The 22,689-nt window shown below is 37.2% G+C and overlaps 1 protein-coding gene across 5 annotated transcripts in view; it reads left to right on the top strand.

The window, feature by feature from the left end:
- LOC135745133 (3',5'-cyclic-AMP phosphodiesterase 4D) overlaps positions 1-22,689 on the top strand; it is a 218,438-nt gene that overhangs the window by 31,856 nt on the left and 163,893 nt on the right. For 3 of the 5 annotated variants that reach the window (XM_065263512.2, XM_065263507.2, XM_065263523.2), the window contains exon 3: positions 14,760-14,998. In XM_065263512.2, the coding sequence (XP_065119584.1) occupies positions 14,760-14,998 (239 nt within the window). Of the gene's footprint in view, positions 1-14,759; positions 14,999-18,385; positions 18,523-22,689 lie in introns of those variants that run through there. The other 2 variants (XM_065263546.2, XM_065263530.2) reach the window with 1 other exon arrangement.

Below are 22,689 nucleotides of genomic sequence, written 5' to 3'. Positions count from 1 at the left end.
TTTTTGTCTTTCTGAAAGGTCCTTTTAAATAAATTTATTACATAATTAGAATGCTGATACATGATATTACGCTTGATTTACCACAGTGCTAAACTTTATGTTGTTTTGTTTTCTTACTAATAAATTTAATTGCATAGAATTTGAAGTTGATTTTTGTATCATTTGACTTTTCTCAAATTGCCCATTTAAAAGTTTTTTTTTTATTGCAGTAAAGTTTAGGTAAAGTAGTTCTTTTTTCATCCGGAGTTTGTAGCTTTGGAGAATAAAAAAGTTCTTGATGTTGAATGTCCATATACTGGTTCTGATTATTGGTTATTAATGGATGTTATAGCATGTTTTTCCAAAAGAAAAATGTCTTACTCTTCTATTTACTGGTAAATTGTGATAACTTTTAACAGGTGCTGTATTCAGAGCGCTTTTCACTAAATACATTTTTTCCATTTCCTTTTCGAAAGTCGCCATTACGGAGCCCCTAAGGGGACATGGAGAAAAAAAAATAAAGTTTAGTTTCGCCTGCGCACGTGAAACTATCGCGTGCACACATGAAACTATCGCGTGCATGTGAAGCTAAACTTTAAAAAAATCTGCACATGAAGGTTTCGCGTGAGCACATGAAACAAACTTTAGATTTTTTACTCCAATGTCACCTTAGGTGCTAGGTACCTCATGAATTCAAAACTGACATTATTTATTTTTATTATACGGCTTTTATATTATATGATTGGGCAGTCGAGCCATTTGCAGTTTTGTTATTCCCAGATAACAACCTCTCAAAACTAATAACACAGTGTAACCCGGATGCTGCAAAGCATTTTGACAGGTACAGTTTAATATTACACAAAAATTAAACATAAATATGTCTCATAACTTTGCCCCGCCATTGACTAGTTATCTTGTCAATTAAGAGAAAACATTTGCATAAAAAAGTGTTCCTGATGAAGTTTTATGTTAATCTGTAATACCCAACACTTTTTTATGAAAAAACTGAATCCAAAACGTAATTTACTAATTTTAAACTCTGTGTATGTTTTGATAATCGTTCTGAATCCGATCTCTTTCACAAAACTCTTTCACAAAAATCCAATTATTACTAAAAAAAAGGATTTGATTTTTAAAGAAAAATATCCGTATTTAATAGTTTATAAGCCGAGAAAAAAAAATATATAAGATGAAACTTCTTTCTGTTCTGTTCTTTCATTTGATATATTTATATGTTTATATATTTTTAGAAGAACATTTTCCTTTAAGTCATTTTGTAAAACATTTTTGAAAATCACAGTAAATGCTGACGGGTAACATTAAATTTACAAATGATTAAACCGAATAGCGCGATCGATTTAAACATCTTGTCTAATCTTTAAACCGAAAGTGAATAGGTTTTCCTTGCTGACGACTACATTCGTTAAACATGAGCAAATGAAATATTTCAAATCAATATTTAACGCTCCTTTTCTTACTTTTGGGGTAAAAAGCCGTGTAATAAGCGGGATAATGTATAGGCAGCCGGTTGTTATCGCGTTATGTATTGCTTTGCGTCAGGCCCCGATCACACTGTCAGGGATTATTTCTGCGATAACAACCGGCTTATAAACATAATATTGTGTTTATTATAAACAATTTATCAGCGTGTGTCGTAACTTTTCTTTAAGTGCATTTGCCCTCATATATTTTAATTAAAATCTGACAATGTACTTCTGTTCTTTTGTGGCAATCATTCTCTGATGATGTCACTTGGGCGGGTCATACATTAACCCCGACCCCTCCAACTGTCAATCAGCTGTGAGTTCCATTTCTGAGGAACTCACAGCTCACAAGCCACGCCTACTAATTTCTTAATGCAATATTTCGTTTCACTCAGAAATACATCAAAATACAGAAGTCAGTCGTGACTTCTAACTTTAATAGTGAATCTCTTCTTGGTTGTAAGCTGTTACTACAATAATTTTTTGACACTTTCAAAATGATTTTTGTGACCATCAAGACAAACCTGTTCCTAACACTACATAAAAAACAACTCATCTGTCAGATTTTGTTTTATTGTAACTCTAGTGATTGAAAGTGTTAATCTCTGTTCAAATTCTTAAAAATTCATTAGGTGTTTCTGGAATGATATTATGCTCTTGAAGTCATTCTTCAACTTCAATTTTTGCTACAACTGAATCTTCAAAATCTCTGAAACGTTAAAGTTGGTTACAGATGTGAAATGATCCAACATTAAATGCAGACAATAAACCCTCAATAAAACGCATATAAACCCTCAGCCATTTGCATGTACACAAAGCAGTTTATCTGAACATCACTCCTGTTGTTTTTTCGGTCACCCAATTACTTATCTCATACTTTCTTCTTAGCCTAAGGTTATCATGAATCAATTATATAAGTATTATATACGTATCCTGAATTTTTAGACATTCATGAGTTGTACATTTTATATTGTATAAACCATATAATGAGATCACTTTGGCATCTAAGTTTTTCATTAAATTCCTCAAAGACCAAATTAAGTTTTTTGAAATCTAAAGATGATTTTTTCAAACGTAATATCACTCCGTTTTGAGCTTTTCCTCTGGGAAGCTCTGGTACATTGATGATGATTTATAACCTTGAAAGAGCCACAGAGGTCACCGACCGTTCTGCTTCATTCTCCACTGGGGTGTATGAACGTTCAGAGGAAAGTTTTATTGCTCAGAGATTTTATTGCTCAGAGATTGCTCTTTCATCGCTCAGGAGATTTGAGTTCTTAGTTGGGTTTTATTTTTTTTTTTGACATATATTAAGAGTAAGAAGCTATAAAATTAATGAAAACTGTTCGAGTTCTTATTGAAATCCTTATTAATATTAATTTGCAGACTACACATCTAAGTTTAGTTTGTGCCATTGAGACAAATGTGAGATGTCTGGCTATTTTTCTGAGGAAAATTTCCATTTGCTCTCCATTCATTCTCATTGCTGTCTTTGAAAAACGAATAATATATTATAGATAATTTTTCATTCTTCAGCAGGGATGCAAACACATGAGCGATTCATATTCATGACATTCATAGCAGGTGTTCAGGTGTCCCTGAGATATTTAAAATAGATGTTTGTTTTAAGCTTCTTTTATTTTTTCAGGTATTTAACCTCAAAGTTACCCTTTTATGTGAGTTTAATGATAACCATTTTGAAAAATTTGAATAATTAGCTTAAGAAAAGGTGAGTTTATATGTACTTTGAGTAATTTGCACCCCTAACCTTTTTGAAAGCTTTACAAGTCTGCCATTTTGTAGTTTTTTTTTTTCATTTATTAAACCTTTCACATGACCTGTTATGATTCAGGTGTTAACATTGACGTACTGGTACAGCTCGCGCTGTCTCATCGTGTGGCAGGTGGTTGGTGGGTGTTCGTATGTACATGTGATTGTGGTTTGGATAGCTGGTATGTTTTACCATATCACAGATTCCAGCTGACAGTTACTTCAAATCGGTTTGGCGTCTTTATTTTATGTTTATGTCTAAAAATATACACCAACTGTGATGGCTTAGGCAAAGTTATTGCTTCAAGCATATAACCAGAAACCTGCTAAAGGCACTTGCTGTAGTGATTTATCAAGATGACTTGAGATTACAGTTGTGCTAGAGCTCTTTCCTGGGATGTATTGTTTTATATATTGCGAGGGAAGCTTTTAACTTTAATCCACTGACTTTTGATAGACCTGAACTAATGGAAAAGAATCAAATTTGCTTTCTGTCGGACATGGAGATCTTTAAGTTGTTCATTTCAAATTTCTACGGAAAAGTATCACAGACCTATTTTGAAACAAATCAATTCTAACATACAAATATGGGTTGGTTAATTCTTATAAATTTGTAGAAAGTATATAAAAGGTGGCTGTAGGATTCTTTCAACCTGATCTTACGGGAATTTGTACATATTTTACAAGTTGGTTAATTCGTACGAATTCGTACAAAGTATATAAAAACTGGCTGTAGGGTTCTTTCAACTAGCCTGGCTCCGCCCTCCTACGTGCTTCCGCTTAATTTTCATTTCCCTTCAGCAGTACGTCTGGGATTTCTCTATAGAGTTTCGTTTTCTCCTGCAAAAATCTGCAGGACCAATCAGCGAACAGATGGGGGTGGCTAAGAACGATGACGTTGAGGTTGCGCGTCAGTTTGAGTTGTAGTTCAGTAATGGCAGCGGAGAAAGACGTAAGAAAAGCTTTTCGGGCCGTTGTTGCAAAACTGCCGAATATACAGAAGTTAAAGCCGGAGCAAGAACCAGGTTTGCTAACTTTTGTTTGTCTGATTATTCTGACTTGTTGTTTCCGTCCGGTTTCGGTGCATGATATACGTCACAACCTCACGTTAGCGATTGGCTTTGGCAGATCCTGAGTACTCTGGGCAGATCCAATAGTTTTAAACTTCAACAATGGACCCTCCTTAACGGAAGTAACGCTTTCCAATGGAGCGTGGCCAGACTCTCTGTACAAATGAAATGAATGTACGAGAGTCTGGTTGGACCAGGCTATCTTTCAACCTGATCTCATGGAAATTTGTATGTATTTTATAAGCTAAACGTAGTGTGTGTAAATGTTAGTGCCATCTAGTGGTGAGATTGCGAATTGCAACCAAAAGTTCACCTCTCAATTTCAAAACATATGGTAGCCGCCACAGGACAAACATGTTGTCGTCTGAGACAATGTATGGATGAAATGCGCTGTGTAGAACAGTTTGTCCGTTTAGGGCTACTGTAGAAACACGGCGACTTCTAATCTGTAAAAAATGATGTGTTAATTTTTTACACATTGTGTGTGTCATGCCATTTAACGCGTTATTTCATGTTAAAATAAATGAAAGGGACAACACAAGTTGTGTTAAAAACAGTGATGGGAGTAACGCGTTACAAAGTAATTCCGTTACTGTAATTCCACTACTTTTAGCGGTAACAAGCATGTAAGTATTTTTTTAATCAAGTAACGCAGTTACAATTACTGAAATTTAAATGAGTTCGTTATTTTGTGAAAAATGAACACTTTTAGACAAAATATTTCTGATCTAATGTCGCAGGACCGTGGTGGGCGGCACAATGAATAATAACACAGAAGGTGTGTTAGTTTAGGGACAACACATTTAACACATCATTTTTACAGTGCATGTAAGGGGACCCGCGGTGTATGTAGATACAAAAACTTGAATAGTTCATTTAGTAAGGTCTTTATACACAATTATAATATAGTTATGTATATTATTTTGCATTTCTGTAAAGAATTCCTTCTAAGAGTTACACATTGCACCTTTAAGATTGTTAGATAAAAACAATAACTCACCTGTAACCCCACAAAATTTTACATATTTTATGAGTTGGCTAGTTTGTATGATTTCGTACAAAGTCAAAAATACAAAAATGTACGATTGTTAGATAAAAACAATAACCAACCCGAAACCCCACAAAATTTGTACATATTTTATAAGTCGGTTAGTTTGTATTATTTCGTACAGAGTGAAACATACGAAACGTAAGATTGTTAGATAAAAACAATAACCCACCCGTAACCCCACAAAATTGTACATATTTTATGAGTTGGCTAGTTTGTATTATTTCTGACAAAGTGAAACATACAAAACCGTACAATTGTTAGATAAAAACAATAACTCACCCGTAACCCCACAAAATGTGTACATATTTTATAATTCGGCTAGTTTGTATGATTTCGTACAAAGTGAAACATACAAAAACGTACGATTGTTGGATAAAAACAATACCCAGCCGAAACACCACAAACTTTTACATATTTTATGAGTTGGCTAGTTTGTATGTTTCGTACAAAGTGAAACATACAAAAACGTACGATTGTTAGATAAAAACAATAACTCACCCGTAACCCCACAAAATTTGTACATATTTTATAAGTTGGCTAGTTTGTATGATTTTGTACAAAGTGAAACATACAAAAACGTACGATTGTTGGATAAAAACAAAAACGCATCCGTAACCCCGCAAAATGTGTACATATTTTATAAGTCGGCTAGTTTGTATGATTTCGTACAAAGTGAAACATACAAAAACCTATGATTGTTTGATAAAAACAATTCCCACCCGAAACCCCAAATTTTGTTTACATATTTTATGAGTTGGCTAGTTTGTATGATTTCGTACAAAGTGAAACATACAAAAACCTATGATTGTTTGATAAAAACAATTCCCACCCGAAACCCCAAATTTTGTTTACATATTTTATGAGTTGGCTAGTTTGTATGATTTCATACAAAGTGAAACATACAAAAACGTACGATTGTTGGATAAAAACAATAAACCACCCGAAACCCCACAAAATTTGTACATATTTTATAAGTTGGCTAGTTTGTATGATTTTGTACAAAGTGAAACATACAAAAACGTACGATTGTTGGATAAAAACAAAAACGCATCCGTAACCCCGCAAAATGTGTACATATTTTATAAGTCGGCTAGTTTGTATGATTTCGTACAAAGTGAAACATACAAAAACCTATGATTGTTTGATAAAAACAATTCCCACCCGAAACCCCAAATTTTGTTTACATATTTTATGAGTTGGCTAGTTTGTATGATTTCGTACAAAGTGAAACATACAAAAACCTATGATTGTTTGATAAAAACAATTCCCACCCGAAACCCCAAATTTTGTTTACATATTTTATGAGTTGGCTAGTTTGTATGATTTCATACAAAGTGAAACATACAAAAACGTACGATTGTTGGATAAAAACAATAAACCACCCGAAACCCCACAAAATTTGTACATATTTTATAAGTTGGCTAGTTTGTATGATTTTGTACAAAGTGAAACATACAAAAACGTACGATTGTTGGATAAAAACAAAAACGCATCCGTAACCCCGCAAAATGTGTACATATTTTATAAGTCGGCTAGTTTGTATGATTTCGTACAAAGTGAAACATACAAAAACCTATGATTGTTTGATAAAAACAATTCCCACCCGAAACCCCAAATTTTGTTTACATATTTTATGAGTTGGCTAGTTTGTATGATTTCGTACAAAGTGAAACATACAAAAACCTATGATTGTTTGATAAAAACAATTCCCACCCGAAACCCCAAATTTTGTTTACATATTTTATGAGTTGGCTAGTTTGTATGATTTCATACAAAGTGAAACATACAAAAACGTACGATTGTTGGATAAAAACAATAAACCACCCGAAACCCCACAAAATTTGTACATATTTGATGAGTTGGCTAGTTCGTATGAATTCGTACAAAGTGAAACATACAATAACGTTTAATTGTTAGATGAAAACACTAATCAACCACTAACCCAAAGTTGGTTATACCAATTCATACGAATAGCCACCTCGTAAATTACGTACAAATTGCTATGAGATTCTTTGGGGAACTAATAATGGTTCTTTCATATAATTGCATAATTCCTTTTAGCACCTTTACTTTACAGATTGTAAATAACAATTAAATATGTTTGGGTAACAACAGTTGCCTTATTTGATGTAAATAGTAATTGCAATGCCAAGATTATAACATTGTTGACTGGTTATGCGCCTTTTTAGAAAGATCGTGGTAAAGCAATACTAGCAGTGCAGACGGTCATGGATTAGCGGGGAACACACATGTTGATAAAAATGCCTTGCAACACACTGTAAGTTGCTTTGAATAAAAGCATCTGCCAAAATGCTGTTGGCCAACCATTTTCACTACTTTCACTATGAAATTATGACAAAGTTTTGGTCTCTGTCAAGCAGAAGAGTTGGATCAGAAACTGAATGATAAAATGTTTGAATGGTCACACAGAGGCGGCAAAGCAACACATCTGCATAATTGGATTCCAAGTTGCAATATAACGTGCAGGGGAGGATTTTGAACCGTGAGTAAGCAGCCGCCAGAAGCCCTAACAAGATTAGTGAATTTATCGCGATACACGGATTAGCATTTTTTATTTGTGTGGAGGTTCATGCAGGCTTCGATATGATTGATTCTTTCAGATAAACTAGACATCAAATGTTCCTGCAGCCCTTAATAGCAATTGAATCTTAAATCCATAGGTCACTTGGTTGTCCCAGGAATTGCCAGCTGACAACTGGAACCGACAAGAAGATTATTTGTCTCTTTTTCAGATTTTGTCTTTTTTCTCAGCCATGGAAGTAGATGGTCAGCTGCCTCACTTTCGTCCAGGTTCAACTATTATTTCCCCTGGTCCTCAATGGTTCTTTAGATCTACACGGATGTGTCTCTGAGAATGTGATTCTGAGTGTGAATGGTTCCCAAGGAAAAAGACATGGATCAATGATCTCTGAATAACATAGACTCCTGCAGGCACAAGCAAGCATGATGGTCTTGATGGCAGACAGAAGCATGTAACATTCGTATTGTCCTTGTTAAGCAACTAAAGTCAACATTAAATTGTTATAGATCCTATTTCTGAAAACAATAACGAATAAACTGTGTGTAGAAAGAAAATAACATCTTTGTAACTTAGATCAATAGTTTAATTGTAATAATGACCATAACCTTTTAAGGGTCGTTCACATTATAACGATTATATAATGGATTTTAATTGCAACCCTTTGACGTCCCATATTGTGATGTAAACAAAATGGCGGCCTCAAGCGCTCATTATAGTTTGCGTAGGTCCTACGACGTCAAGGCTACGCGTCCGTTTTTATATATACTGCGATATGCATCGTCGTCCGCATCAAAGTGCAATCACACATGTAGACCGCTAGTAGGCAGTTTTCATGCGTGTATCCCACAGAAGCAGTGCAACAGCCAAAGAAGAAGCAGCTTGGCCAGTAAACCCACAAATGAAGAAGAAGAAGCTTGTTTTGTATGATTTAAGAAGACCAGCAGTGATGGAGATAAATGGACAGCGAATTTTGTTACAGCTTGAGTTATTGCTCCTCAACTTGGCCCATCTTTGTGCTTACCGTCGCAAGCGGAAATGCCTATGAAGAGCACATGCGCACATAGAATGGATGCATTGTTATGCTGCGTTCACACCAGCCGCAGTAGAGGCGCGAGTGATTTCAATGTTAAGTCAATGTGAAGACGCGTTGATGCGCGTCTGGATGTCTTGCGATTTCGCCTCAATCTCATGTGTAGTTTGCGCGAATTGAGCGTTGCCGTGGCAAACGGGCGAGTTGAAAAAATGTGAACTTTGCCGGAATCAGGAGCTTGCTCTTGTAGTGACGTGATTACAGGAAGCGATGACTACAATTTCACGTGCAGCTTTCAACTTAAAATGTTCAAGCAGCAAACTAGATCCGAATTTGATGCCTCAAAAACAGCGGGTGTGAACCCACGGTTAAAATTTTGGTGAGGTGTGCGTCAGGCTACGCAGAGCTAGCACAGCCTAAGCATAACCTAAGATGTATAACCTGTGCACAAAATTAATTAAAACTATTACATTTGTAATGTTTTATATAGCCAATCCCAGTGTTAATCTATTACTCCATACTCCATGTGTTTATAGTCAGGGTACCCTTTAAATTTATTTTATAAATTACTAAAAGAACTGTATGTCACTTTTGTAAAAGTAAATAGATTGCAAAAAACATTTCATCTTGACTTTAAAGGTAAGGAGCATGCCTCAAGGTAAATTAAACGATTTGCCTCTACCAAGAAAATCAAAGCATCTAAGAAATTGGATTCATTCTGTCCGATCTAGTAGGTTATTTGTGTAAATTGCTCCCCAGTTATTAACAGTCACAGCGTTTCAACAACAAGTGACAGTATTCGATCTCACTCGCTGCACAAGGAGTTCTCCTGTAATTCCCAGGATACCTCGACTGACAACTGAGTGATGAAATGGCTGATTTATTCCCTGTACGCTGTAATACTCAGATGTATATATGGGTTGATATTTTCACTTCCTGAATCGTTGTCAGAGCATCCACAGATAAATTATAGACAGGGTAGGGCCACGTTTGGCTGCTGGGTGAAGGATGGCCAGACGAATGGCACCATTATATACACACAAATATAGATATAAAATGCACAAAACAGCCTCTGCTATGCTGTCCTATTTTTGCTCGTCACATTGAGTCTGTCAAGGCCGTGTAGTGTAGAGAGACGATCTCAATCCATTTGAGTGACTTGACGCTCTTTGAAAACACCGTCAATGATTGTAAACCAGAGTAGCTGATGCGAATCTGCATGAATATTTTATCCGCCGACAGTCGTTCTCCCACCGCAAGCTAAAGGTATTTGCCACGTTACACATATGATTCATTCGCCATCTGGGACAGTAACCCTCTCTAACATTTAAGACATGCATATATTAAGCAATTTAACATTCACATGATTTCAGTTTGGCAACCTAGTTAAGGACTCAGCGAGGTGTATAATGAAGTTTTACTGTTTTAATGGCTTGTATTGCCTAATAAGGAATGCAGAAAACAGTAAATCACAAACATGAGTTAAACTTGGTTTTCACCGACTGGGTCACATTTTTTATAAATACTGTACGTGTTTGGTTGAGTTTATGCTTTCAGCATTCTAGCTTTTACTATCTCATGAGTGTAAGTAACTCATGAGTCATGTAACATTGTACAGAGAAGCAACCTTAAACCGCAAAGCCCACGTTCAACAGATAACCTGTGCCTTTTTTCCTAAAATACATCTGCCAAACGGTTTTGTGTACCAGCTGAAATTGGCCTCAAATCCTACTCGCTTTGTTCTCTTTGTGAACAATGCTTCACGTTCTGCCGTACGCCTTTTGTGAGATGATCGTACACGTCTTTGTTACACAGTGCACCGTGCCATTCAAACCGTCCCTCTGATCTGCGTCTTCACAGCTATCGAGAGACGATTTAAGACCCCTGTACTCCACCCGCACCTGCCGACGTGACTCTTATTGTGTTTCCACAATTTTCACGATATTGTGCCGCTGCACCAAACAGCCGCTAATTTTATCCTCTTGTGTAGTCACATGGATGCATTTCATGTGCCTTTGGTGTGAGATGTTGCTCAGACTACAAATGAAGCTCTTGATGCACAGAAATTTGTGATATCAGGTTGTTATTGGTTCAGAGAAAACCACTTGTTTTGCTCTGCTTGGAACTAAATTGTTACATTAAAGGCACAACATGTAATTTTTCCAGCTAGATGTCACTAAACAACGATGACGTTAAAGAGCATCGAAAGATGGGAGTTGTAGTCTACATTTTCACTGTTGATGGGAATCGATTCAACAGGACTCACAAGTCATGTTCATGGAATAAAGTTACATTATAATATAAGTATCACAGTGTATAAAAACATCCTGCATACTTTCGCATGTAAACTACTACAACTGCATGTGGCACTGTGTTGTATGACATCTAACTATTGCAAAAGAACTGCATTTGAATTGCTCTTGCAATACTTTGATGTCATAGGCTGATCGATCTGCGGTTTTTAGGTATTTTCATGCAAAATCTTACATATTGTGCATTTAAATTGTGAAGTACAATTAAAATGGAATGATGGTCATATACACTCACCTAAAGGATTATTAGGAACACCTGTTCAATTTCTCATTAATGCAATTATCTAACCAACCAATCACATGGCAGTTGCTTCAATGCATTTAGGGGTGTGGTCCTGCTCAACACAACTCCCCAACTCCAAACTGAATGTCAGAATGGGAAAGAAAGGTGATTTCAGCAATTTTGAGCGTGGTATGGTTGTTTGTGCCAGAAGGGCCGATCTGAGTATTTCACAATCTGCTAAATTACTGGGATTTTCACGCACAACCATTTCTAGGGTTTAAAAAGAATGGTGTGAAAAGAGAAAAACATCCAGTATGCGCCAGTTTTGTGGGCGAATATGCCTTGTTGTTGCTAGAGGTCAGAGGAGAATGGGCCGACTGATTCAAGCTGATAGAAGAGCAACTTTGAAATAACCACTCGTTACAACCGAGGTATGCAGCAAAGCATTTGTGAAGCCACAACACGCACAACAGCAGAAGACCCCACTGGGTGCCACTTATCTTAACTACAAAAAAGAGGCTACAATTTGCACTAGCTCACCAAAATTGGACAGTTGAAGACTGAAAAACTGTTGCCTGGTCTGATGAGTCTCGATTTCTGTTGAGACATTCAGATGGTAGAGTCAGAATTTGGCGTAAACAGAATGAGAACATGGATCCATCATGCCTTTTTACCACTGTGCAGGCTGGTGGTGTAATGGTGTGGGGGGTGTTTTCTTGGCACACTTTAGGCCCCTTAGTGCCAATTGGGCATCGTTTAAATGCCACACCCTACCTGAGCATTGTTTCTGACCATGTCCTTCCCTTTATGACCACCATGTACCCATCCTCTGATGGCTACTTCCAGCAGGATAATGCACTATGTCACTAAGCTCGAATCATTTCAAATTGGTTTCTTGAACATGACAATGAGTTCACTGCACTAAAATGGGCCCCAAAGTCACCAGATCTCAACCCAATAGAGCATCTTTGGGATGTGGTGGAACGGGAGCTTCGTGCCCTGGATGTGCATCCCACAAATCTCCATCAACCGCAAGATGCTATCCTATCAATATGGGCCAACATTTCTAAAGAATGCTTTCAGCACCTTGTTAATTAAATGTCACGTAGAATAAGGCAGTTCTAAAAGCGAAAGTGTTCCTTATAATCCTTTAGGTGAGTGTAGGTGAATGGTTTAACATTCAAGCCATTAACTGATAGGTAGGCATTTTAAGATTTTCATTTAACCCTGACATCAGTGTTTTTTTAATGAACATATGTGGAAAAAACTCATGCAAGATGCAAATTAATAATGCTGTCATTACTATTCCACAGTAGGCTTTCCTCTTAAGTTTTGTTTTGCTGATAGACTGCTTATGCTAATAAAGTAGCAGTTTGGGAAATGTAAAACGCAGGCTTCGTTACCTTGGCTTCCCTGGCAGCATGCTTTCCATCTCATTGCAGTGTTGTCGAGCGCTCCTCATGAGACGCACGCTGCAGGTAGATCCTGCACAGCTATCTGTGCCGTTCACTGGGGGGAAAAAGCAGCAATGTAAACACAACCTATTAGGTGATTCTTCAGAACTGTTTGTGGGAATTGGGAATGGAGTGCGAGTGGTCACTTTAAAATTGTGTACAGTATGTGTGTGTGTATAAATATTTTGTTTTTCTATTTTCACTCTTGCTGTCAATCAGCTTTCTGCCCGGATACATTAGCTGCCCTTTGCAAAGAGACAGTCTTATATAAGTGCCCAATGTAGATTTAATTTATTCTGGATGATTTATGCTTGGTTAAATTTCCCAGAAAAAACGCTTAGCTGAATGTTCAACATTTTTTATAATTCATGACCACAAGTCCAAAAAGGCATTTTTTTCTGCATGTTTTGTTCACCATAAGTGGATTTGATTGCCTTTAGCTAAACTAAATGCTTCTCTCTGAAAATGTAAAATCTGGCTTATTAATGGGTGACTTGTCTGGTTATTAATTTTTCACATTCTAAGTCAGTTTTACTTAGATTATTTCTGACTTTTTCAGAATTTTACCAAATTTAAAAAATAAGAGAGGAAACTGACATTTCATTCGAGTCCCAAGAGGTTTGACTTCCTCTTTAAAGAAGTGTAATTTAATTATTAAATTAAATTTAATTTGGGAATAAGACATGAGGTCATGCCTTCAATACAGTAATTTTCTACTCATACTTCTTCAGTGACAGCTGGGTCCCCAAAAATATGCTAAAGTGGATACCAGAATCTTACTACATCTTACTACTCTTACTGGGCGTTCACACCAGACGCGATAGGGGCGGCAAGCGCGGGTGATTTACATGTCAATGCAAAGAAGCGGAATTGAGAGTAAAAAAATCTGAACTTGGATTTCCACGCCGCGACGTGATTACAGGAAGCCTTACCGCGGCTGGTGTGAATGCAGCGTTAAAGTCCCACTGTGGTTTTTATTGTTGTTTATCCATGTGGTGTTTTTAATATGCTTTAAGACAAACCATGTGCAAATTCATCATTCAACACCATTGCTTAGTATTTTCTCCAAAAAATTGCAGTTTCCCAAAGACTTCGGTTTATGATTGCCTCGGTTCCCTACATCGCAAACATGCAGCCACGTTAACACAGTTGAACGAGTGGATCAGGCAGTCTAAGCCATAGACACAGTATGTATGGATGCTACATATAGACGGTTTCAGCAGTAACAACATAAACAAACGGCTCTTGTGTCCTTTAAGAGTAGTTTATTTCTGATAACGAGTAAAATAAGTCAATTACCTTACTATACATCATAACTAAATCGAATCAAAAACTACACTGAGCTAACGTTACTGTGTACTATATAATGTATAAAATCTTAACTACGTCTATAGTCTGAGCTGGTGTGATTGAGTAGAGGTGGGGATCCACGTATAATGAGGCAAGAGTGTATAGTTATATTCAAGCTATTTTTAGGCATGTAAAATTATTATCACAGTAAAAAACTTTTACATATGCTGTTTTGATGCTTTAAGGGGAAAATTATCGACTACAAGGGTACTATGATCACATCTTTGAGTCATTTTAGTTAGCAGAAACCATTGGGGAAGCCACACTTTTTTTAGGACACAATAAATGCTGATGCCTTGCAGGTGGCTTCATTTTTATTCCTCTTGTTCAATAAAGCATTTATTATAGATTGTAAAGTGAGGCATAAAAGTATACTGTGAAATATTTCTTTGGGGACATATACCCAAAACCACATGTCCAGTCTGCGCATTATCTATTCCACGCAGCTCTGTGCAGTAGTGAAAGATTGTAAGTGCTCATTTTGTGTTTGCCAGGTGTGCAATGGGTTTCCGGAGTCCCTGGAGGTAGATACAGAGGAAGGAGTCGCTCCAAACATGGAGCGTTTTCAAGTTCGCAGACGTTCCAGTCGGAGCCTGCAGCTGCCACCTTTGGTCTTTCGGCAGGCTGAACAACATGACTGGAACAGCAGAGAGGGCGAGCCAATCGCCCGTCCCACCACCTTGGCACTACGCACCACCCCGGTTATAGCCATCACCTCTGCTGATGCAGGCAGGTGAGAAAAACACAGATTAAGATTACTTTCTATTGTCAGTATTGTGCTGGTTAAGGTTGTTGCTGACTTTCTCTGATATTGTGCTCCCTTAATATGGATTTGTTTTTCTACGTAATGTTTATGTTGCACTATTTAAAACCGTAGCAAATGTGTGGGATGAGCTATGACCTTAAAAATGAGACTCAGTGATGCTTGCCAAGTTGGTAAATTCATGAATTAAGTCTTTAAATCCAGACTGTTTTGTAGCATTCATTACATTGATTTTTTTTGGGAAATATTGCATATGCATCATGAATAATTCAGTAGCCGTGTTGACCATTTCTTGCATGTTAAAGATTAGTTGTACAGAAAGCTGAAAACGATGCTATTTTGCCTCAGTTCTGCTTTTGCTAGTTGCATAAATGCAGACGTTTACTCTCTTTAAATATGGCCTTATTCTGTAAAAGAGAAAATCAGAGGCACCCCGCCATCCACAATCAATTTCCCCCTTGTGGCTGTTCATTGACAAGCAGACCCATCTTACATCTACACTTTATTTTTAGGCCGAACTAGTCAAGCACTGATGTAGTGTTTTAGTTAACTATGACTCATTATTGATACTCTACAATCTTCTTCCATTAACTTTTAGTTCAATTGGTTGTATGAATAGATGGAAGTGCTGTTCACAACCATCGACAAAAGGTTTTTGAGAAAAGGTCTTATTTTTCTTCTCCCTACAGAGAAAACAAAATCAGATCTGTTTTTCTGATTGGGAATAAAAAAGTAATTTCTTTTCAGGTTCTGATTCACAGACATCCAGTTTAAATGACAAATATACTATTAAACTACGAAATCACGTCATTACAGAATCATAAGGCATTCACCTGACGTAGTTTTGTTGTGATTACATCATTGATTTTGTGACAGTATAGACTGCAGAGGATAGAGTAGTGGTACTTTAAAGATGCATTCCCTGCATATACAGTATTGGTTTGCCCCTAAGCATTTCACATTTATAATTCATTCAGAGCAGATCCAAACTGTCACTGAATCAAACGTAGTGACACACTTTCTCAGACGTACTGTAGATTGGGTGGGTTTGACACAGTCCCACTATGGCTGCTTCACATTCGTGTACTTTCATTTTTAGGCTAAGTATGAATCATTAACAATCCTAAACGCATTCCATTATGGATGACCTTTGCTGATTTTTTCCAGTAAAATACACATTTTGAAAGTCAATGCCGCTTTCATGAATCTAAAAATTTGCTTTTGACTCTTGCTGAAGCCATGCTGCGCTGGAGTGGCAATATCAGGAGTCTGAATCAGCTATGGACTGAAATACAATTTTTATGTGTCTGGTGAGTCATATTCTCTTGTGCTTCTTGGTATACGAATACATCTGGACTTCGTGTAGAAGTTGTTGCATGCTGTGGCATGTAATAAATAAAACAGTGCATGACGCAAGGCTTGATTCGTACATACTCCAATTATGTGCGCAGATTATTCATTTATTTCTTTGCCGTCATCAGATGGGTTTAGATTGTGTTTTATTCTCTTGAAAGGTTCACTAGACTTATTTTTAGAGGTTCATTACGGGGGAAAAATCCATTTTCGGTCTTCAAGCTCAAAGACCCATTAAGCAAATAGGTGCTTTGATTTGCTCTACCAGACCTATATCCATAATTCAGTTCAATCACGAAACTTATCAACACACGAAAATCAGTCAGCCTACAGTAAACTTGAATTTGCATAGTAAAATCCACTCTCGAGTGTATGCCTGATCTGCACTGCATAATGCATTTGCTGCCTAAACCCACGAAGTTGAACCATCACAGCAGTTGATGAAAAATGTTGGTTAAAAATCCCATGAAACAGCTGAATGACTAAATGTTTCTGATTTGTAGTTTTGTATTTTCTAATTATTTTTTTAAATTCTTTTTTATTTTACATTAGGCCTATTGATAGTGAAAGGATCGTGGTGATTATTTTATTGGACAAAAATGAGGATATCCCCTTGAGTGCAGGATAAGTCATTAATTTTTTTGTTCTGTTTTACAGAAGAGTCCAATTAACTTAGAAAATGGGCATATTTAATCGTTGACCAACTTCAATGTTGAATGTAGTGACCGTGATGTCACCCATAGGTTTGTGAAGAGCTTTTTTGAAGCCAATAGTAGGCGGTGTCTGCAGTCGCCATCTTGGCCTCACATCATCGCGAATCACTGGCGGATAACCGAAAATGGGTAAAGAGGTGGGACATGGGTGAAGCTGAGGTGGCTGGTTGCTGAAACCACGCCCGCCTAGCTCAACTGTAGTGACAGCAGTGGCAGTTCACCAATCACTCCAGTGGTCACGCCCCACATTATTTTGTGTATTTGGTATAATACAATGTGTTTGCATGGTTTATTGTTAAAAAAACACATAATTTTCCACATATCGTAAATTTTTGTAGCTCCAGATTTCACTCTCTTCCTGAAATGCACGGATTTGAAAAGCACTGTGTCCCTGATTGGCCAGCTTATCTGTACGTTGTGATTGGCCTGATTTCCTCTGATCTCAGTCGGAAATGTGACGCTCCTTAACGTGTTTAAAAGATTCGCTAACAATGCAATGCTAACAGGAGTTAACTTACAGGCTGTGAGTCCAAGCGGAAGGATTTATGATAATGTCGGTCTTGTCTACATCACCAATCCCAGGAAGTAAACTGTTGCCTACAATCCATGTGTTTGCTTTAGTCCAGTAAAAGAGATACACGTTAGAGATGAACTCCCCTCATCGTATGTAGCCTACCTTTTGCATATCGTTAACATGTACTACACACTTACACACCAAAGAAAATGTAAAAACGTGAGACCATAGGTGCCCTTTAACTGAATATACATTAGAATATAGACAGTATTGACAATGTCAGATATTCTTAATCTGTTTAAACCAATTTAGAGTAGGCTATAATCTTTAATTGTCAGAACTTTCGTGCACAAATTTTAAACGTGATTATTATTGTATTTGTAGTCATCACAATATTTCAATACCATTTCAACATACTGTATTTCGTCTTTTTAGTGTACAGGTTTATGTTACAGTAGGCATTTTACCTCAAATATTAATGTAGATTCTTCATTCACGGCATTTTCCGTTTGATAAGTTGTGCAGCGTGTGTTTCAATATTAAACGCGGCTTTTCTGAGGCGCGTTAACTCGGAGTCAGACAGTTTAAAATAACGGTCGCTCCTGCTGAGCGGGAAAGTGACCGGTCTAATGCACGCGCACCTCCTCCGCCTCAGCATCTCTAGCGCAGAAACTCTCAGTACATGAGAGAGAGAGAGAGAGAGAGAGAGAGAGAGAGAGAGAGAGAGAGAGAGAGAGAGAGAGAGAGAGGAAGGGAGGGTGGGAGACAGCGGATATTCTCTCACACACCGTCAGATAGCTTACCTGAGAGCACCGGGGAAAAATGGACCGAACCTACGCGGTGGATACGGGTCACCGACCGGGTCTGAAGAAATCACGGATGTCGTGGCCGTCGTCTTTTCAGGGATTTAGGCGGTAAGATGTGAGCTGTCTTTATCATGAGGAGATAGATGGGTGTGTAAATGGTCTTTTGCACTTTCTTTGTGTGAATTTATCCCGGTAAGAAGTCGATGCACTTATTTAAAGTAGGCTAATAGTGACTAAAAGCGCATAGTTTCTTTGTTACGCACGGGACGCCTCGCGCATTACATTTCTTTCAATCATTCTCTCATTTCTTGTTGGTTCCCTCAGCGCAACTTGTCATTCATTTAATCTGACTAAAGACAGCAGCATACAATAGGCTATTGGTCATGATGTGTTTTATTAGGCTATCTCAACCTTAAAAAACTCAGAAAGTTCATGTTTTTTCTTTAAGGGTTTTTGGGCGTCCTTATCATCCCAATTGTATACAACGCTTTATGTATTGCGCATATATTGGTAAATCTTTTAGCACTGCTTAATCGTCATTTGATCTGTTTATTTTTACTAGATAAAATACGCCATATTTCCATTACATATATTTACATTCATTTATTTTGTTTTTGGAGGAGATCACTTAAGTATAACAAGATATATATGGAAATATGTATGTATATTGCATGCATGGATGAAGCACTTACGTGGAAAATTATTTATATTTATGTGTTGTTTATGTAATTTCAAGTAGTTACTTATTTACAAATTATACTCTGGGGAAATGAAATCTTGTTTATGAGCTAATGATATAAATCCCCTGATAAAACCCCCCAGTTATTAGGTTACATTTTTGGCCAACATTAGTTTAGGGATTAAGGAAGTGTATTTTTGCTTAGTATTGATGCTTGTAATTTTTTTTATTATGTGAATTTATTCATTGCAATGCCCAAAATGTTAAACTTTGAGGGAACGCAAGCTTGGATTACACTGATAATAGTTGTCACTGACTGTCTTGTTTTGGCTGTAATAAATCATAGTTGTTGTTCCACCTTGAATTGTCCTCAGGAGGACAAACCTCGGCACTTAGATACATAATTAATGGGTCAATAGTCAATCTTGTACAGTAAATGTGTCATACTGTATTTCCATACACAGGTGAAGAAAATAAGTTCTATCAGTAAAACCTTCTCGATTTTTATCACTTTATGCCTCTCTGATTCTGGGATTTGTTTCAAACATTACATGTCTTGAGGCACACGGTAGGAGTTGAGCAAAGGCTTATTTTTCTCTAAAATGCAAAGAACGCATTGTCCTGCTGCGGGGTTTCTGGGTGGGCTGCCTTCATCTGCCAGTAGTGTTGGTCATAAGGAGTAATGACAGTGTTGGTTTTCATTCCCTGAGTACATTTTAGAGAGCACATTGTTAGGGCTGAGCTGGGCAGAAGATAGATGGATTGACAGATAACAAGAGAGAAGGACACAGCCCTGAGAGTTGACATTTTGCTTTCTCCGTCAGCCACTGACTTATACAGTTTGGTTAAATTTGTGACATATTAATAGTGCTTTGACGATTATGACGATTAATTGAGGGGGTTCCCACGGGTCCTTGAAATCCTTGAAAGTTTGTGAATCTGGGGGAAAAGTACAAGGCCATGGGAAGTTTTTGAAAATATACATGCATAGATACAGGTCATTGGAAGTGCTTGAATCTATTATATGCAAGAAGTTTTCTCGGAAAAAATCCATATTATTCCCTGTGTAGTGTAGGATAATATTATAAAAATTGTAGACTTTTTAAGCACACGTGCTGAACTGTTCGATTTAAATGCTTATATCTTCTGTATGTGAATGTTGATTCATACCAAAATGCTTTTTTGCATAGTTGTGTTTGACACATGAAAACTTCTCGGGTTACGTATGCAACTGTTGTTCCCTGAGAAGGGAACGAGACGCTGCATTTCCCTTGCCATACTTCTTGCGTCCCTGTAACGCCATCTTTGGCAATATTTCAAATAGCGATATACTTCCTGGCTCCCGCGTCACCCTGTCTTTGTCGTTAAGCCTCCCCATTGGTTGAATTTGATATACACATTCATACGCACTTGAAGGCATCCCCAGTGTCACCGCAGTGATGCAGCGCAAGTTCCCTCGAAAGATAACTGTAACAATGTATCTTAAAAGGTAACACAATGTAACCTTGCTCTCACTTTGAAATGTATCCCCTAGGGCTGGACCAGAAAATTCGAATATTCGAATATTCGTTCCGTGGGTTGACATTCGATTTTCAGTTTTGAGATTCGATTATATTTATAAATATTTTTCAGCGTTAATGCAGAGCTTTTGCCAAGCAGGAAGTGCGCTTCACGCTCCCGCTCTGTAGGTGGCGCAGAGAGACCAACATCCATAGTCAACAGCCATCAAACAGCACCAGTGGAAGAGATCGCCTCAAACGGAAAGCGCGCTTCCTGCTTTGGCATTCACGCTAATAGTGTTGTAAATAACGTTCAGTTTCATGCAAAAACTGATTGATTTGCTTCACAAGACGTCAATATGTCACACAGAGTTATGGGGGATTACTTTTGTATTGGATATATATGCTTTAGCTCTTAAAGTGTGCGGATCGGTTGACTTGCATGACGGAGCTCTGGGGTTTCTGCAAAATATCTTCTTTATTGTTCTGCTGATGAAAAAAGCATATTGGATGGTGTAAGTGTTAGTAAATAAACTTGATTTTGAAAGTATGCTACCGTTTTATTACAGTTTGTTGAACTTCGTTCATTTATTTTCGTTGTTTTATTTAAATAGCCTACCCTTTACGTTGTCAGTAATTACTGTGCTGCTAATTTCTGATACGGGAGTGTTTGTTTGTTAGAAAAATGTTAGGCTTCCTTATTAAAAGTATTGCTCTTGTGTTTTGTTTCACTAATGTTGTTCTCGCTTGCGCTGTTCTGTAGTATTTTTAAAGTTTAATAATTCTAAACGTGTCACATGTCCATATTGCACGAAAAAAAGGCACTACACTCCCTTGGGTCCGCAGCAACACCTCCGCCATATAATAAAACTGTAGACAGACAGACACACACATACACACACACAGAGATTCCTGCCTTTATTAAAGAGAAAAATATGTTCAGCCCCTCCTTCCGAAGCTTCGAATATTCGATTTTATTTCTACTAGAGCTTCGAAGCTCAAAAAATGGTATTCGGAACAGCCCTAGTATCCCCCATTTAGTACTTGAATTTGAGGTTATTGGACCTGGAAAGGACCTTTAATTTGAAGTTAACTAAGGTGTGGGAACCATGTTAATTGTCTGTTAACTAAGAATCTTCATAAAAAATAAACACAATAAAGTGTCTGGAAAAAAAAATGCAATCAAAATAAACTATACCAGAACAGGCCTTCAATAGTAGCCAATCCTGCTAAGTTCATATTAGTACTGGATCGCACATGTCTGTATTGGCTGCAAAAATTAATTCCTACAGCTCCCCCTTGTGTTTTTTAAAGAGATGTGCAATCATTGCGGTGATCTGAAATCATCACGGTGAGGTCAAATAATGAGGATTTAATCATTGGTGACAGCACTTCTATTAAACAAATTTTATTTTTGGAGAGTAATATCTAAAAATGCAATGTATATCAATACAACTCTTGCTGTTTTAGTGCACTTAGTAGTACATCATATTCATTAAAATAGCTTCAATAGTAATAGCTTATAAATGACATGTGCTGTAGCTGTATACGTTGTAGTTGCTTTTCGAAGGTTTGTCAGATTTAGTGGAGACCCAGAGTTATTGTCCTAATTAGAGTGTATGAATCTGTATTCCCATACGCTCACATTACCTTGCAGCTATAAAGTAAAACCTCATCAGATTTATGAGTATTGTGTAACAATGTTATATGAGTCCTCAGGGTCAAGGGCACATCCAATTACAGTACACAACCACTGATCTGTACTATAGTCTTCCCTTATGATGTGTGAAGTTATGGATGTGATTTTTATTCTGTGAAGGCTGAAATGTGGCTGGTGAATTCGTCTCAAAAATGTAACCAGGTACTTTCTCTCCTTAAAAATGTAAATCATTTTGTATTTGGTTAAACCCATTCCATTGTGAGCCCTTCATGTTATGCATGAAATTTTCGAAATGCATGATTTTTTAACCGTGACACATTATGTTGTAAAATGGGACTCTATATGCTTTTTGACAGTGAGGTGCTAGTTGGCGGGTAAAGGTAGCTTTGTGGTTACTATTGTGTGGTAATGCCTATACTGAGTAAACAACCTATTTA

Source organism: Paramisgurnus dabryanus, chromosome 10, assembly GCF_030506205.2.
Source record: "Paramisgurnus dabryanus chromosome 10, PD_genome_1.1, whole genome shotgun sequence".
In the NCBI taxonomy this organism is placed as follows: Eukaryota; Metazoa; Chordata; class Actinopteri; order Cypriniformes; family Cobitidae; genus Paramisgurnus; species Paramisgurnus dabryanus.
Note: the sequence above shows the minus strand (reverse complement) of the source record. Positions and strands in the feature narration are given on the sequence as shown.